The 13668-nt window shown below is 55.3% G+C and overlaps 1 protein-coding gene across 1 annotated transcript; it reads right to left on the bottom strand.

Annotated features, from left to right (window-relative positions):
* Positions 1 to 2298: 2298 nt before the first annotated feature.
* C1QB (complement C1q B chain) lies at positions 2299 to 9328 on the bottom strand. The gene is made up of 3 exons (XM_070404316.1): positions 9223 to 9328; positions 4124 to 4328; positions 2299 to 3011 (listed from the first exon to the last, which is right to left on the bottom strand). The coding sequence occupies exons 2-3, from the start codon at positions 4308 to 4310 to the stop codon at positions 2437 to 2439; spliced, it is 762 nt and encodes a 253-aa protein (XP_070260417.1). The 5' UTR covers positions 4311 to 4328; positions 9223 to 9328; the 3' UTR covers positions 2299 to 2436.
* Between the last annotated feature and the right edge of the window lie 4340 nt (positions 9329 to 13668).

The raw sequence follows: 13668 nt of genomic DNA, 5'->3' as shown, positions 1-13668 counted from the left end.
GGCCTGAGAACCTGCATTTCCGACAAGCTCCCTGGTGGTGCTGATGCCTGAACCACACCTTGGGGACCCTGGTTTAGAGGAACTTGGGTCTTCAAAGCTGACACGAACCCCACCCTGGAAGCTCACAGCCCACCCAGGGAGCAGAATGGGCTTGGGGGAAAGAGAGGGAGGATGGAGGAGGTCTCACCATCCAGGCCCTGTCTCCTCCACGCCCCCCCCCCCACCCCCCACCCGGGCTCCCAGGCTGTCCTTCTCCTGGAGTCGGCTCCCCCTGGTGGCAGCCAGCCTGGACCTCGCCTGGCAGTTCAGCTTTGATTGCCCAGCCCTCCATTTGGAAACACATTTCAAAGCCTTCAAAGTTTGCACGTCCTTTCTCCTAGGGCAGTGGTTGGCAAACTGCGGCTCGGCAAACCGTGGCTCGCGAGCCACATGCAGCTCTTTGGCCCCTTGAGTGTGGCTCTTCCACAAAATACCTACTTCTGCGCATGGGCCATGAAGTTTCAATCGCACTGTACGGGCGCGCCCGCACGCGGTATTTTGTGGAAGAGCCACACTCAAGGGGCCAAAGAGCCGCATGTGGCTCGAGAGTCATGGTTTGCCGACCACGGACCTAGGGAGTCCACTTCGGGGAATTTAATCCAACAGAAGAACCTGGAGCGGAGGTGCAGAAGCTGGGATGGGGCACTGTAGGCAGGAGGTGGCAGACATTCAGTAGGGCCCACCCACGCTGCTCTGAGAACTGCTCCCGCCCAGAGGGCTGGGCCCCTGCAGCCTGGGGAATAGGGCGCAGAGCTTAACACTGGGTTAGACAGACCTGCATCTGAATCCTAGATCCTCTGTGTAACACGGGCAAGTAACATCCCCTCCCTGAGCCTCATTATTCTCATCTGTAGAATGGGCACCATAAGATTAGAACAGTGGTTCTTTTTTTTTAATCCTCACCAGAGGATATTTTTTCCATTGATTTTTAGGGAGAATGGAAGAGAGAGGGGAAGACAGAAAGAAACATCGATGTGAGAGAAACACATTGGTTGGTTGCCTCCTGCATGAGCCCTGACAGGCTTCGGCCCGAGGAGGAGCCAGCAACCAAGGTATGTGCCCTTGACCAGAACTGAACCCAGGACCCTTTGGTCCGCAGGCCGACGCTCTATCCACTGAGCCAAACCAGCTAGGGCAACAGTGGTTCTTAAAGAGTCCCACAACCCCCCTTCCCTCCCAGCGGCAGCTGGGAACTCTTTGGAAATGCAAATTCCAACAGCCCTTCAGCTGAGGTGGTGCTCCCTAAGTCTGAGAACCACTGGATTAGGGTACCTTCTCCTTGTGACTGTTCCTGGAGAGAACAGTTGCCCAACATTTAGCTCAATCATCGCGAGCTGCTGTTGTCACAGGCCGACTGCTCCTTGGCCTCAGCTGATTGGGCCAGGAGTACCCTTGCTCCAAAGAGGACCAATCAGATCCCCTCTTCTGGGACCTGGAAAATGGATGTCACTTCCACGAGGGTAGGGGCTAACCCAGTGGTCAAGGATGTCGTTGGAGAGGAAAGCAACCCATTTGTCCCCACTTGCCCTAACAGTCGATAGGGCCAATCTGCAGAGAGAGACTCAGGGCCCAGAGGCTCAGAGGGAGACATGGCAGCCCTGGCCTGTGGACACCCTGTCTGGATCCCATGTCCACTGAGACATTTGTTCTAATTGGATGGCTGAGCCTGTGCCAGTCTGGGAAGATATTGGGAGGGGAAGCACATGGGGAGAATCAAAAGGGAGTCTTGGCTCCAAGGTCAGTTAAGACGTTGGAGGAGGGCCCCTTGGTCCCTTGGGTGGGGATATGTGACATTTTAAGCAGAAAACTCCTTTAGAGGCTGGCCTAGACATGCTGCCTTGAAGGAGGTCCCAGGTCCCTTGAATCTCAGCCATGCTGTGGGATTGAGGACACTCTCTTCATCCCTCCAGTCCTCAGTTTTCTCCTCTGTAAACTGGGCATGATGCACCATGTCTCCAAGGATGAGTGTGAGGATTAATGAGAGAATGAGGAAAGTGTCTAGCTCAGTGCTAAGAGCATAGTAGGTGCTCAACAGATGGTGTTCCCCGAGCCCGCCCCCCCCCCCCCGCCCCCAAATCTCCCACTGTGTGGCTGTCACAGAGCTGGACGCAGAGTCTGGCCCTCCAGTCACCTCCAACTACAAAGAGTTTCTGCTGTCAGAGGTCATTCATTCATTCATTCAGCTAGCATTCAAGCAGCATTTCTCAGCACCTACTATGTGCCGGGTGCTGGGACACAGAATTGAATTAGACCACTGGCCCTTGGTCATGAAGAGTTTATTTACTCATTCATTCAGCAACATCCATGGAGACTGACTGTGTGAGGGTAGTGCTGGGGGTAAAGTGAGTATTGCTGGTGGGTGAGGGGGTGGGGAGGGGGATGAATCGGCCCCACAGGTCACACCTCCGGGTTCGGGAAGAGCAGGAACCCAGAGAAGATGCTGTTGGCACCTTCGATGCCCAGCAGGGAGTTCCTGTCTGTGGCCTGCAGGAAGACGCTCTCCCCCAGCCCCAGCTTGAGGACGATGCCCCCGGTGGTGACCTGGAAGGTGCTCTGGACATAGTCGCAGAAGGTGACCACCTTCTCCATGCGCTCCAGGCCGCGCATGAGGTTCACGCACAGGTTCCCTCGTGAGCTGGCGTGGTAGGTGAAGTAGTAGAGGCCCGGCACCTTGCAGGTGAACTTGCCCAGGCGAGATTCATAGTTGTTGTTCACGTTGGTGATGACGTGGTCGAAGCGGATCACCTGGTCCTTCCGCAGGGGCGTGTTGATTTTCCGTAAGGCGGAGAAGGCGACTTTCTGCGTGGCCTTGTAGTCTCCCGACTCACCCTTGGGGCCACGGAGTCCAGGGAGCCCTGGGGCGCCTTTGGGGCCCACGGGGCCCTTGGGGCCGACTTTTCCTGGCTTCCCGGGAGTCCCTGGGTCCCCCTTCTCTCCAAACTCGCCATGATCTCCAGCGAGCCCTGGCAGCCCTGGAAAAGCAGGGAAGCGAGAAATGAGGCTGAGATCACCGAGAACCAAAGACAGGAGCCCTGGGCGGAGAGGCCGGGAGCCTGGCGGAGTCACCGTGGACAGGCCCCTGCTCCTCTCAGGGCCTTAGCTTCCCTTCTGTGAAGAGGAGGGGGTTGGTTAGAGCGCCTCCAAGTCCCTTTCCAGCCCAGCTTCCTGAGTCTGTGATGTGCTTGGACTGACACCTGGGGAGGCAGCACTCTCTCCCTGCGCCCTCCTCACTAGCTCATCCAGCACCCTGGTTCCAGCGTAAGCCTGGAGGCTGGTAATGAGTGATTGGCCACAGGCTGCCCGCTGTGTCCCCTTCCCCAAGGCTGACCTCCCCCAAGCAATCACGCAGTCTTTCTTGCGGAACTTGGGAGTGGGCCTTAGAATCCTCCCACTCCACCGCGCCAAGCAGCCACGACCCTGGGTTCGGCACAACACAAGGTAAACCTCTTTCCCTACAGAGTGGCAGAGCCTGGTGGCCGAGACCGTGGATTCGGGGCAGACAGATGTGCTTCTCCCGTCACATCTGCCATATTAGTTGTGCCACCTCGAGTGAGTCAGATTCTTCAAGGCTCAGCTTCCCCATCTGTAAAATGGGGATGCTGAGAGTCTGTGGCCTTGTGCGGATTAAATGGGACTATTTGGGGAGAGGGGTTGGCTATGGGCCAATGAGTGAATGAACTAGATTTCACAGGGGAGGGGGGTTTTTATGGCAGGACGTCTCCTTTGAATCCTGTGACAACCCCACCGAAAAGCCCTTGTCCACATGTGACAGGTAAGGAAACAGCAGTTCAGGGAGGTGACGCCGCTTCCCCCGGAGGTAACCCAGGCTGTGTGACTGCGGTGGTGCCCTCTCTCTACCTGGACTGAGTGGTCAGAGATCCCTGGTCTGGTCGCAGCCTCAGCATTTGCTGGGCCCCTTCATAAAATGGGAATCAGAATTCCCTCCCTGCAAGCTATTGCGAGGGCTCAGCCAGCTGATGGGCACCAAGTGCTTCTACCACCTCTAAGGTGGGCCACTGCGACTCGGGAGGCAGGAGGTGGGGCCTCGACCAGTGACACCAGTGTGTCCCCAAAGTAGACAGACCTTTCGCTCCCTTTACCCCTGGGGTCCCAGGGGTCCCGTCAGAGCCCGGTGTCCCAGGAATGCCCGGGATGCCAGGCATGGCCGCGGGCCCGGTGCAGTCCCTCTGGGCCTGGGAGACATCAAGCGGGCCCAGCAGCAGCAGCAGCAGCAGCAGCGCCAGGAGGCCACCCCTCGGCGTCTTCATCATCACAGTCTTCGCCGCTTCCTGCGGGGGGACGAGAAGATGGGGTAGGTTACTAACGACTGTGGTAACGCCTCACGTTTAATTAATTAATGAATTAATTAATTCGTTGGCTGGTTCGTTGCTTCGTTCAGTCGTGCATGTGTTCTCTGAGTGGGTCCTGCTCTGGGTGCTGGTGCACAGGCCCCTGCCTTCATGGAGGTCAATGAACAGAAATAGCTGGGGATGGGCGATGGGTGCTCTGACAGCAGGGACAGTGCCCGGAGGGAGAGGGACTGTGCTGGGGTGGGAAAGGGCGGGTTTTGGGAAGGGAGGCCTCCCACCAGGAAAATGTTGTAGAGGGAGGCGGGGGAAGCGTCTCTGAGAAGTGATGTTTAGGCGGGGACCTGAAGGTGCAGAAAGGACCGAATGTTCCATGGGGAGAGGACTGTGGAGGCAGAGGCCAGAGGCAGAATAGAGCCTGGAAGGTGGACCAGCACGGGGGAGAGTGGCCAGCAGAGAGGGAGCGGTCGGAGTGACCGGGGGCCAGGGCCTGTGGCTGTGGTGTGCGGATTTTGGATTTTATTCTTTTTTTACAGAGAGGAAGAGAAGGGGATAGAGAGTTAGAAACATGGATGAGAGAGAAACATCCATCAGCCGCCTCCTGCACAACCACTACTGGGGATGTGCCCGCAACCAAGGTACATGCCCTTGACCGGAATCCAACCTGGGACCTTTCCGTCTGTAGGCCGACACTCTATCCACTGAGCCAAACTGGTTATGGCAGATTTTATTCTTAAAAAAAGAAATATATATATATATATACATATATTTTAATTGATTTTAGAAAGGAAGGGGGGAGAGAGAGAGAGAGAGAGAGAGAGAGAGAGAGAGAGAGAGAGAAACATCAATGATGAGAGAGAATCATTGATTGGCTGCTTCCTGCACACTGGACCGCAAACTGGGAATGTGCCCTGACAGGAATCGAACCATGACCTCCCGGTTCACAGATGGATGCTCAACCACGGAGCCACACCAGCCGGGCTGGATTTTACTCTAAGTGCTCTCACTCATCGGAGCTTCTGCGTTCAGGGTGCCTGTGCTGCTTGCACAGCGAGCCACTTCCCATCCTCATCGCAGCCCCACCAGGAAGGAGCTATTATTTCTGCACAGGGGCAGACCGGGCCGAAGCTCGGGGTCGCCAAGTCACTTGCTTGGGGTCACAGGAAGGACTGCAGCCAGGACTCGAACCCAGGCCTGCCCGGCACTAACACCAGTGTCCCTGCCAGCACGCCAGCCCATCTCTTCTGGTGGCTGTTCCTGGGTCCCTCCGAAGGCGTGGGCCCTGGTGACAGGGCGGTGCTGGCCCTTCTTCACCCCAGAGAACTAGAAGCAGCCCTGGGCTGTCTCGAGCTGCTCAGCACAGCCAGTGCCTCAGGGCAGGAGTCCTCAGCAGGCAAGCCGCCTTAAGCTCCATCCAGCCCAGCCCTTTGCGTTGTTTAATTAAGCTGACGCTCACTAACATAAATTTGATCGTTTTTAAAGTGAACATTTCGGTGGCATTTAGCATATTCACAATGTTGTGCAACTACCACCTCTCTCCAGTTCCAAAACATTCTCAGCAGCCCCCAAACACTCTGTACTCATGAAGCAGTTCCTCCCAGTCCTGCTTCCCCCGCAGCCCCCGACAAGCACTCATCTGCTTTCTGACTGTGGACTTACTACTCTGGGCAGTTCCTATAACCAGTGGTTCTCAACCTTCCCCATGCCGCGACCCTTTCATACAGTTCCTCATGTCGTGGTGACCCCCAACCATAAAATTATTTCCCTTGCTACTCCATCACTGTAATGTTGCTACTGTTACGAATCGTCATGTAAATATCTGATAGGCAGGATGTATTTTCATTGTTCGCGGCCCACAGGTTGAGAACCGCTGATTGATACAATACTCGACCTTTCGTGCCTGGCTTGTCTCACTCGGCGTCATGTTTTTAAGGTTCACCTGTGTTGTAGTCCGTATCAGTACTTCATCCCTTTATGGCTGAATAGTATTCCACTGTGTGGACATACTACAATTTGTTTATCCATTCACCACTCATGGGCATTTGCGAAGTTTCCTCCTTTTGGCTATTGTGAATAGTGTTGCAACGAACATTCACGTACAAGGTTTTGTTGGAATACCTTGTTTTTAATTCTCTTTAGTTCTACTGAGCAGTGGAATTACTGCCTGGGGGTCTTACAGTAATTCTGTGCTGAGGAATTTTGAGGAGCCATTAGCCTATGATTGAATCTCCTCAATAGCATCTCTGCCAAGGGCTCTTCCATCCATGACTTGCACCTTCTCAGTGACGGGCAGCTCCTCACTGACCGAGGCTGCCCACTCCCCTTGGCCCAGAGCCAAGTCCTCCCCCTCCTTCAAGGCTGGGGCCGAAGCCTTCTCCTCCAGGGAGCTTTTCCTCATCACCCCACCCCCTGCGCGCCCCCCTGCGCCCCCCCCCCCCCGCCCCCAGAAGCTGAGCTACTTCCTGCTCTTAACGTGGGAGAGCAAAGTGGAGCAAAGTGGCCCCCGCACACCTCCCGGGAAGACTGTGGGGACCCGGGCAAGGCCGTGGCCTTGTTCAGACTTGTTGCTGCTGTTGCCTGAGCCTCATAGCACCCTGGGGAAGTGGGATGTGATTATTTCCCCATCCTGCAGAGGAGGAAACTGAGGCTCCAACATTAGACAGCAACCTGCCCACAGGTACCTGGGAGTTTGTTAAGGACGAAGCTGTGGCCAAACTCCTTTCATCTCTGCCTCACGCTGGCTGGGCCAACCCAGAATTTGGCACATGGAGGCTTTGCTGGGATCAGAAAATCAGCTGCCCCACCTTGGTCTGGTTCTAATCAATTCACTGCCCAAACTCCTGAGTTATGCCCGACTCTGTGCTGGGAAGCTGCACAGGGGCTGTGACCAGGGCCGAGTGACCGGCGTGGGCTCTGCCCTGCTCCGAACCGAGGGCGATTCAGGGCATCTGCTTATTTTGATTTTTGAATGAGCATCCGTTCCCTCTCTTGCGGGAGGTTTTACAAAAGGGTAGTTTGACAACTTTAACAATCCGTGCGTTAGGCTCTTAGCAGGCACCAGGCTCTGTGCCAAACCTTTATGTGCCATTATTTCATTGAATTCGGTTCTTACCACGGCCTCTTGAGAAAGCATCCCTGAGTTCTCATTTTACAGATGAGGAACCTGAGCGTGGAGAGAGCGAGACCCTCGATCAAGGTCACAGCGCCCCCCTGTGGCTGGGATTTAAACCCGTGCCCACTAGACCTTAACACTCACAGGTGTTATTATGTCAAGAGGCTGCTGTACCTGGTGGTGAAAACCTGGGCTTCGCAGCCCAATGGCCCGGCAAGAGAAGCTAATGCATGAGCTGCACTGAGAGACGTGCTGGGTCCGCCAGCGCCCAGTGAAGGGCGCTCTTATTACTGTTACTGTTGCTGTGAGGCGGCAAACATCCCCGGTGGTGAGAGGCCTGGAGGGCCATCAGGATATCAACCGCCAGGTCCCCATCAGGCCTCCGCACGTCTTAGCTCAGGGCCGCAGGCAGGCCCCTTCTCTCTGGCCACAGTTTCTCCGACAAACGGGGCTGATACTAATCTCTAGCCCCATCTCTAGAACTCAGTGTGAAGATCGGCGTTCTGGCTCATAGGGCTGGTGGGAGGACAGACGAGTTAGGGCTTACGGCAGAGTCTGGCATGTTGGAAATGCTTACTGCATATTAGCTATTTTTAAAACGATCACCACCAGTTTGGGGACATGATGGGAGATGGTTGGAAAAGTAGAAGAGGATCGGTCCCTTTGAGAGGTTGGGCTCAGGGAGAGGGGGTGTCTCAGGGGGAGGTGGCCCAGGGTGGAGAGCTTTCACCGGAGAGGTGGAGGGTGGGGGTGGGGGAGGAGGAGCAGGTCCTGACCTTTGATGAGACTCAGGTTTCTTGGGGAAGTGGGAGGTGGGTTGGGGGAGTGGGAAGATCTGAGTTCTGGCTCATGTAAGTCTCAGACCAGGATGTAGACTTAAAACTCATCTGGTCTGACCACCTCCTGCCTTCACCGGTCATCACCACATCAGCCTTGTCCCTTGCTCTTTTTTCCCTCTGCATCGCTAATCCTTCCATCTCCTTCCAGCCCCAACTGCGCCTTTATCCCTGACTTGGAGTCCGGCCAACTTGACCTTGAACCCTTCCCCTTTCCGCTGCTACCTCCCTGCATGACCTCACGCAAGAGCCCGAACCTCTTTGACAAAGTTAATTTCCACCTGACAGGGCTGCCAGAGGGTTCAATGAGATGGAACCTATAAAATAAGAAGGTCCCTGGTGTGGGGCCTGGTCCCACCCCCTCCTTTACAAAAGCTGAGCTCACTCAGTGTTAACTAATAACTAACCACCACTCACCTGTGAGTGCCATGATTTCTTTAGAAGAGCTGTGCTGAGCGTTCTCAGCGGACGCACAGAAATAAGAGGAGGCAGGTGTTGGGGAGGCTGGGCTGGGTGGAGGGGGACCTGGGTCCTGACATCCATCTGCCTCTGACATCTTGACCCAGGGAGTATGCTAAACACTGGGTGACCTTGAGGTTCTGATATTCCCAGAGAGGGTCTCACCCGAGAGGCACATGACTTGCCCCAGATCACCAGCACTTCAGAGGCAGAAGCAGGACTCACCTTAGGCTGGTGGCTCCCATTTGAGGCTGCCTCCCCCTCACCTGGGCCCTAGGTAGCTGCCGATCTCCAAGTTCACCTCCAGAGAGATTCACCCCCGAGGTCTGGGCCGGGGCAGGAATCCACAGCGTTAAACACGCCAGGGGGCTCCCAGGTAGGGGATGCAAGGTCTGCACTTTGAGAATCACCACCCTCCACCCCACTGGTCCAGCCGGCCAGTCCCCCAGGCACCACGCCTCATCCTCACCTGGGAACCTGGCGTCCTGTGAGGCCGCTTGCGATGCCGTTTGGCTGGGCAGCAGTGGGACCAGGAGCCGGAAGCCTGATGCTCTCAGTCCAAAGCGGAAGTTCCATTCCCCAGAGAAGGGAAGGGCCTTCCCCTGATGGCCCCCTCCCCCGGGCCCAGCAGCCCGGCCCCCCTCCTGTCACCCCACTCTCACCCGGTCCTGCTGCCTTCAGGCAGTTTCAGGTCCTGTTTCTGCAATCGGCAGGGCCTTACTGTAAGCGGGGAGGACAGTGGTCAGTTTGGTTTCGCCTGCTCAGCAGCTGTGGGGAGAACGGGCTGTTCTGGGGAATGTCCGCAGCTGGTGGCTCGGTGCCAGGGCCCCTGACCTCATGGTCTTCTACGGGAACAGGGATGTTCCTCAATGAAATGGAAACAGGGTCGGCCTGGTGTCTGGGCGCTGGGTTTGGCGTCAGAAGCCTTGATTCCTAACCTGGCTCTGCCACTTAGCAGCTAAACGTTCTCAGCCAGGGGAGCCCGAGGGAGTCCCATGTCCTCTATTCCATGATGGGACCATAATTGCACCTGCTCTAGGGATGGCACAGGGTGGGGGCGGGGCTCAGATGGGACAGCGGAGGAGAAAGGGAGGGTGAGCTGTCAAGTGCAGACCACCTGTGAATTGTTAATATCACTCCATGTCCTAGGCTTCTCCTTTCGGGGCTCCTCTCTTCTGCTTTCTTCCCCTTCTGCACCCCAGCTCTTTCCCTGTTTTCAGAAAATAATCTAATAATGAAAAATGAATTTTAAATGTGGTCATTATTTATTGATACCCCTCCCTCTGCTTCCAGTGGGGTGTGAAGCTGGGGCAATTATAGGCACAGGCAGGGGCCTGTTGCTTGTTGTTGTTTTTTAAATATATTTTTATTGATTTCAGAGAGGAAGGGAGAGGGAGAGAGAGATAGAAACATCAATGATGAGAGAGAATCATTGATTGGCTGCCTCCTGCACGCCCCCCTCCTGGGGATCGAGCCTGCAACCTGGGCATGTGCCCTTGACCAGGATGGAACCTGGGACCCTTCAGTCCGCAGGCTGACGCTCTATCCACTGAGCCAAACCGGCTAGGGCAGGCCTGCTGCTTGTTGATCCTGGAATCACACCAAGTTCGAGCTGGAGAGGGCCTTGGAGGTCACCCAGCCCATTCCCTCGTTCTAAAGATGGGGAAATTGAGGCCTGGGTGGGAGATGTGTGTCGTGAGCCGGCAGGTGCCCTGCACTGGGAGACAGAGCCACCAGCAGCCCAGCCCTGGTTCCTGCCCCCCTGGAGCACCTCTTCTACTGGGAGACTGGTGTGAACCACCCAAGGACATGGCACACGGTTCTTGCTCCTGTGTGATTGTGGGAGCCCAGACCTCGAGGGCCTGGCAGGTGCAGGACTCCAAGCTGGGCACCTGACTCCAGCCGGCAGCCCTTTCGGAGGCTGCGTCTCAGGCCATGGGACGCCCGCGCAGGGATGGTTGCCCAGCAGGCACAGCAGCTGGTGCAGGGCAGGAGGGCCCTTCCTGACATCTGTGCTTGGAGATGGAAAACTGTGGGGCTTGATGGAAATTGTTAACGGCAGTGGGTGACAGGGAAAGGAAAGAGACGCTTGATAAAACTGAAGGGTCTCTGGGCTGAGCCAACTACAGACCCAAAGGGACCCAGGCCTGGGTGTGGAGGAGACCAGGCCTTAGTGGATTCTGGGCAGGGAGAGGGGATTCGTAGTTTGCAGGTCCAGGGGTCCGTCTAAGGGTTCTTGAGGCCACTTGGTGGCTGATAGCGATGGGAGAAGATGAACTTGAACCTGGGGTAGAAGCAGCAGGGAGGAGCCTTGGCTGGCTTGCCCAGTGGTTAGAGCGTCAGCCTACAGACCGAAGGATCATGGGTTTGATTCCCAGTTAAGGACACGTACCTTGATAGCAGGTTTGATCATTGGCCCTGGCCCAGGCTCGTGTGGGAGGCAATGGAAAAAAATCCTTGGGTGAGGATTTTTTTCTTTTCTTTTAAAGAAGCAGCAGCAGGGAAGAGGTAAAGGCATGGCTCTGGAGTCAGCCTCTCCCAAGTCTGAATCCCAGCTTTGCCTTTTTCTGGTTGTGTGACCTCAGGCACATTTACTGATCTCAGTTTTCCCATCTATGTATTGGGGGCATGGGCACCTACCTCAGGGGGTTGCTGTGGGGCGCCAGTGAGGTAACCCTGCATATCTGGGGCCCAGCCGAGTGCCCAGCCCTTTATATGAGAAGATAGAATTCTTGGAGCCCAGGGACGGAGGAGCCATGCCTGGATTAGGGGGAGGCCTAGACTAGGGATCAGGAGCAAGGGGGTCTCTGGGCCTTGGCCCTGAGTGGGAAGCAGCTGGTCTCTGTGCCGCTGGAATCGCTGGCTTGGTGTGAGAGAGTCCTTACAGTTTGGGGTGTCTCCTTCTGGCTCCTGTCCCACCCCCATACCTTCCTTTCCTGCGTCCCGTAAAGACCCTCCCCCGGTCCCTCGCAGCCCAGCAGACAAGCTGGCACTTTCAAAGGCCCGTCACTTCTGACAAAAAGAGCAGCAGGGAGACAATTATGGAAATAAAAATGGCACGCAATGGTCGTTTCCCAAGTCCAGGTTTCTGGTCTGACACCGTGGCCTACATAAATGGCACATTGATTTTTTAAACAAAAGATAAATGAGAGGAAAGATGTATCACGGGGGGCATCGCCTGTGGACTGCTAAGTGCTGATGGAGGGAGCTGTGGACGGAGCGGCCCTGTGACCCTGTGACCTGCCTGTGTCCCGGCCAGAGGCACCCTGACTCAGGGAGCCAGCCTGGGCTCTCGGCCCTGGCCTCTGTTCTCGCTCTCTCTGTGTGTCTTTTCTGTCCCTCCTTCCTGTCTCACACTTTTTTCCTGCCCCTACTATGTGCAGGCATGTGACAAAGCAGCCCTGCCCTCAAGGATGCTTCCCGTTCGGTGGGGGAGGCAGGTCTGTAAGTGAATAAGCGCACAAAAGCCAGCTGGTGGACTGCGAGTATTGGCTTCACCTGGCCAACCGCCCACTCACCCACAGTTCTGTCTTCCCTGAACCTTTATTTAAAAAAAAGCCTGGGGTCCTGAAACCTGGTTTTGCTTTTTTTTTTGGTTATTTGTTCTGTAAATAAGCCTGCAGGTAACTTTATTGCATTTCCAGGTTTGGGAACTTGGACTTTAAAGGGTCACGAGTTTGTGGTCCAAGTATGTGGAGGGCCCTGTGGGGACACAAAGGGGAGCATCAAGGAAGGCTTCATGGAGGAGGTGATCATTGCGTTGACTCTTGACAGTTGAGTGTGTAGCATCTAGGTGATGGGAATTTGTATGAGTGGGGTGGGTGGGGGCTCCACAGCAGGAAGGAACACCACGGGCAAAGGATGGAGGTAGGAAACAGCCCCTTTCAGGAACAAGAGTGGGAAAGTGGATGGAGGTGGTGGTGGAGCTGGGCTCAAGCCGCCCCGCGTACAGCCCACCCCAGCTGGGCGGCGCCTCCATGAGCTCTGTGGGGCTTTGTGGAACCAAGCGGAGAGCCCAGCCAGGCCGGGCAGGTTGTCACAGATCTGAGTGGGTCTCTGTGGGCTCCGAGGCCAGACCTGCAGTCTGCACAGGAAAGTTAAACGTTTTATCTTTTCCAATCTGAACTGTCAACCCCTTCTCATGGTCAGTGAAAGCAATGCTGCTGACGGCCTCTTGGTCCTCCAGCAAGAATCGGGGTGGCTGAGCCCGGCTGCCAGGAACATCACAGTGAAGTCCTGACAGCTCGCAGGCAGCGGTGGTTTTAGATGATCTCTTGGGGGCTCCCAGAGTCTGTCAGACATCGGAAGACAGAGTCTCTCTTTCCCTGACCCATTCATGCTGACCCAGAGCTTGGTTATGACTACCAAATAATTTAATAGCTTGGTTAGCATAATGCCTGGTGCATAGTAAGTGCTCAATAGTGTTAGCTATTGCCCGGCTGGTGTGGCTCAGCGGTTGAGTGTGGACCCATGAGCCAAGAGGTCAGTGGTTGGATTCCGGTCAGGGCACATGCCCAGGTTGCGAACTTGATCCCCAGTAGGGGGCGTGCAGGAGGCAGCCAATCATGATGTTTCTCTCTCATCGATGTTTCTATCTCTCTACCCTTCTCCCTTCCTCTCTCTCTAAAAATGAATAAAAACATATTTAAAAAAATAATGTTAGCTATTAAGATGTTTTTATTCACTCATTTATTTACTCTCTTACTCTTTCATTTACCCACTTATTCATTCATTCATCCACCCCAATTGACTCATTAATTCAGCACCAATCCATTACACATCTGCTCGTTGTCGATGCTGGGCTTAGCTGCGCCCAGACCCCTCCTGTGATTTAACTTAGGTCAACATAAGTCTGGGAATTCAGACACACTCCTGTTTACCTGTGCACTGATGCCTTCAATGACAGCAGTGCCGC

The sequence above is a fragment of the Myotis yumanensis genome, unplaced genomic scaffold (assembly GCF_028538775.1).
Source record: "Myotis yumanensis isolate MYYU_CA2020_CCGP unplaced genomic scaffold, mMyoYum1.0.hap1 SCAF_2, whole genome shotgun sequence".
Lineage (NCBI taxonomy): Eukaryota > Metazoa > Chordata > Mammalia > Chiroptera > Vespertilionidae > Myotis > Myotis yumanensis.
This window is presented reverse-complemented; position numbering and strand designations above follow the sequence as displayed.